At 54.3% G+C, this 4248-nt stretch overlaps 1 protein-coding gene across 1 annotated transcript in view; it reads right to left on the bottom strand.

Annotated features, from left to right (window-relative positions):
* Nucleotides 1-4248, bottom strand: part of G6PD (glucose-6-phosphate dehydrogenase) — a 6837-nt gene that overhangs the window by 1141 nt on the left and 1448 nt on the right. Inside the window, exons 5-9 of the mRNA XM_017728658.1 lie at nucleotides 3948-4103; nucleotides 3742-3867; nucleotides 3560-3653; nucleotides 2703-2889; nucleotides 7-114 (exon numbers count right to left, since the gene is read on the bottom strand). Of these exons, the coding sequence (XP_017584147.1) occupies nucleotides 7-114; nucleotides 2703-2889; nucleotides 3560-3653; nucleotides 3742-3867; nucleotides 3948-4103 (671 nt within the window). The remainder of the gene's footprint in view (nucleotides 1-6; nucleotides 115-2702; nucleotides 2890-3559; nucleotides 3654-3741; nucleotides 3868-3947; nucleotides 4104-4248) is intronic.

Here is a 4248-nt window from a genome sequence, read left to right on the forward strand (position 1 = left end):
CGTTGCGCTTGCACTGCTGCGCAAAGATGTCCCCGGGCACCTCCCGGAACTGCAGCCGCACCTCGGCCTTGCGCTCGTTCAGCGCCTTCCCGCAGCGCAGGACAAAGGGGACACCTGGGGACAGCAGCACTGGCATTGTCATCATCGTCATTGTCATCATCAGCATCATCATCGTCATCAACATCCATCAACGTCGCCATCAACACCATTGTCATTGTCATCATTGTCATCATCATCACCATCATCATCAACATCGCCATCAACACCATTGTCATTGTCATCATCGTCATCAACATCCATCAACAGCACCATCAACACCATTGTCATTATCATCATCATCAACGTCCATCAACAGCGCCATCATCATTGTCATTCACTGCCATTGTCATTATTGTCATCATCAGCATCACCACCGTCATCAACATCCATCAACATCACTATCAACACCATTGTCATTGTCATTGTCATCATTGTCATCATCAGCATCATCATCGTCATCAACATCCATCAACAGCACCATCAACACCATTGTCATTGTCATCATCGTCATCACCACCGTCATCAACATCCATCAACATCACTATCAACACCATTGTCATTGTCATTGTCATCATTGTCATCATCAGCATCATCATCATCGTCATCAACATCCATCAACATCCCCATCATCATCGTCATTCACTGCCATTGTCATCATTGCCGCTGTCATCATTGACATCATCAGTGTTATCAACATCCCTCAACATCCCCATCATTGCCATCGTTGTCATCATCAACATCAACATCACCATTGTCATCATCAACATCATCCTGCATCGCTGCAGCCGCACCTCGGCCTTGCGCTCCTTCAGCGCCTTCCTGCAGCGCAGGACAAAGGGGACACCTGGGGACAGTGGCATTGGCATCGTCGACATCTATCAACATCATCACTGTCACTGCCATCCTCGACATCGTCATCCATCAACATCGTCATCATCGTCATCAACATCCATCAACATTGTCATCATCGCCATCGTCAACATCATCACCATCCATCACCATCCCAGCACCTTCCCAGAGCATGGCATGGAGGGGACACCTGAGGGGTCATCATTGTGGTCATCATTGTCATTGCCAATGTTGTCATCAACATCATTGACCTTATCAACATCGGCATCCTCAACATCGGCATCATCATCGACCACATCATTGATCTCATCATCTACACTGTCATCGTCAACATTGTCAACATCATCAGTCATCAATGCCCATCAACGTCCATCAACATCAACATCCATCAACATCCATCAACGTCCATCATCATTGTTATCATCACCATCAACATCATCAATACCGTCACCATCAACATTGTCAACATCATCATCGCCGTTGCCATCATCATCAACATCCATCAATATCATTAACATTGTCATCATCATCAATATCATCATCAATGTCCATCACCATTGTCATCATCATGGTCAACATCATCATCAACATCGTCATCAGCACCCATCAACGTCCAGCACCACTGTCATCATCATCGTCAACATCCACCAACATCATCATGGTCATCAACATCATCAACTTCCACCAACATCGTCATCATCAATATCGCCAACATCCAGCACCACTGTCATCATCATCATCATCATCCCCCAACATCATCATCGTCGTCATCCACATCATCAACATCCAGCACCGTCATCATCATCATCCCCCATCATCATCGTCATCATCAATATCGCCAACATCCAGCACCACTGTCATCATCATCATCCCCCATCATCATCATCATCATCAATATTGCCAACATCCAGCACCACTGTCATCATCATCATCATCATCATCATTCCCCAACACCATCATCGTCATCATCCACATCATCAACATCCATCACCATCACCAACATCACCATCAACAAAGTCATCAACATCCATCAGTGGTATCACTGTTGTCACCATCATCATCGATGTCATCACAATCCTCACCACCACCCATCCCCATCCCAGCGCGTTCCTGCAGTGCAGCACCAGCAGCACACCTGGGACACCATCAGCATTGTCACCACCATCATCATCATCATCACAGACATCCCCATTGCTCGTCATCTTCATCATCATTCCAACCATCACCATGGTCAACACCTCTGTCGTCCTCTGTCCTCAGTGTCACCATTGTGGCCATCACCATCATCAGCACCATCTCCATGGTCACCACCAGCATCCTCACTATCATCAGCACCATCTCCACGGCCACCACCACCATCATTACCATCATGAGCACAGCCATGAACACCATGACCATGGGAACCACCATCATCATGGTCATTGTCATCATCATCACCACCATCATCATCATCACAGCCACGAACATCATCACCATGGCAACTGCCATCAGCCTGGCCACCACCACTGTCATTCTCTGCTCATCAATGTCACCGTCACGGCCATCATCATCACCATCTCCATGGCAAACGTCCTCATCATCCTCACGGCCATTGCCATCATCACCTCCATCATGCCCCATCAACACTGTCACCATGGCCACCACCATCATCATCAGAGCCGTGAACGTTGTCACCTTGGCAACCGCCATCACCATGCTCATTGCTATCATCACCACCATCATCACAACCACAAATATCATGGCCTTGGCAACCATCTCCATGGCCACCGCCACCATCACAGCCATCACCATCACCATCGTCGCGCCTCTCTCACCGTCCCAGCGCTCGTTGGCCACGCGCAGCACGGCGGTGGCGAAGGTGGGCGTGGTGGAGCCGGGGGGCACCGTGGGGTCATCCAGGTAGCCCTTCTGTGCCTCGGGGGGGCCCTCGGGGTTGCCCACGTACTGGCCCAGCACCACATCCTGCAGCTCCACAGGGCTGATGCACTTGAGCACCTTCACCTGGGGGACACGTGAGGGACACCTGGTTATGGGGCACTGGTGAGACCACAGGGTGGGACGGGTTGGGGATGTGGTTATGGGGGGCCACCAGTAAGAACAGGCAATGGGATGGGGGTGTGGGGATGTGGCCATTGGGGGATGTGGCTTTGGGGGGTCATCAACAAGAAGGTGGTGACAGGATGTGGTCTGGGACATGGCCACAGGAGCTGTGGCTTTGGGGGGCCACCATCGGTAACGGGGTGATGGGACATGGCTGGGGATGTGGCTGGGGGGACATGGTTTTGGGAGGCCACCATTGATAACGGGGTGATGGGATGTAGTTGGGGACATGGTTTTGGGAGGCCACCATTGATAACGGGGTGGTGGGATGTAGTTGGGGATGTGCTTTTGGGAGGCCACCATCGATAATGGGGTGGTGGGACATGGCTGGGGATGTGGCTGTGGGGGATGTGGCTTTGGGGGCCACCCTCAAGAGCACGGTGGTGGGACACGCCTGGGGTGGGGGGATGTGGCCATAGGGGGACACAACCAAGGGACACAACCCTGGGGCCACCTGGGGATGGTCCCCGTGGCCGTGACGTGACCGTCAGGGACACAAAGCTCAGTGACCGGTGCGGTGTCAGGGGGTGGTGACGCGTTGGTGACACGCCTGTGTCCCTCCTGTCCCCACCTTCTCGTCGCGGACATCGTCGGGGTCAGTGGACGCCGGCTTCTCCATGGCCACGAGGCAGAGCAGCTGCAGAAGGTGGTTCTGCATCACGTCCCTGTGGGGAGCCGGCGCTGCCAGGGGGTCGGGGGACACGGGGGGACACCGAGGGACACCGGGGGACACCGGGGGACATCCACCCTCACCGGATGATGCCGAAGTCGTCGAAGTAGCCGCCGCGGCCCTCGGTGCCGAAGGGTTCCTTGAAGGTGAGCACCACGCAGGCGACGTTGTCGCGGTTCCAGATGGGCCCGAAGATGCGGTTGCCAAACCTGGGGTGGGTGAGGGTGGGTGAGGGGCGTCCCCGTGTCCCCTCCGGTGCTCCCGGTCCCCTCCCGTGCCCCCGGCGCACCGCAGCACCATGAGGCTCTGCACCATCTCCTTGCCCAGGTAGTGGTCCATGCGGTAGATCTGCTCCTCACGGAACAGCGCGCTCAGGTGCGCCGACAGCTCCTCCGACGAGCCCAGGTCCCGCCCGAACGGCTTCTCCACGATCACCCGGTTCCACCTGCGGACAGGGACACGGGGATGGGGACACGGGGGGACACAGGGGAATACGGGGACGTGAGGGACGGGGACATGGGGGGACATGCAGAGACATGGAGGGACATGGGGGTACGTGGGGACATGGGGGACATTGGGGGGACATGGGA

The sequence above is a fragment of the Corvus brachyrhynchos genome, unplaced genomic scaffold, assembly GCF_000691975.1.
Source record: "Corvus brachyrhynchos isolate BGI_N302 unplaced genomic scaffold, ASM69197v1 scaffold1483, whole genome shotgun sequence".
Lineage (NCBI taxonomy): Eukaryota > Metazoa > Chordata > Aves > Passeriformes > Corvidae > Corvus > Corvus brachyrhynchos.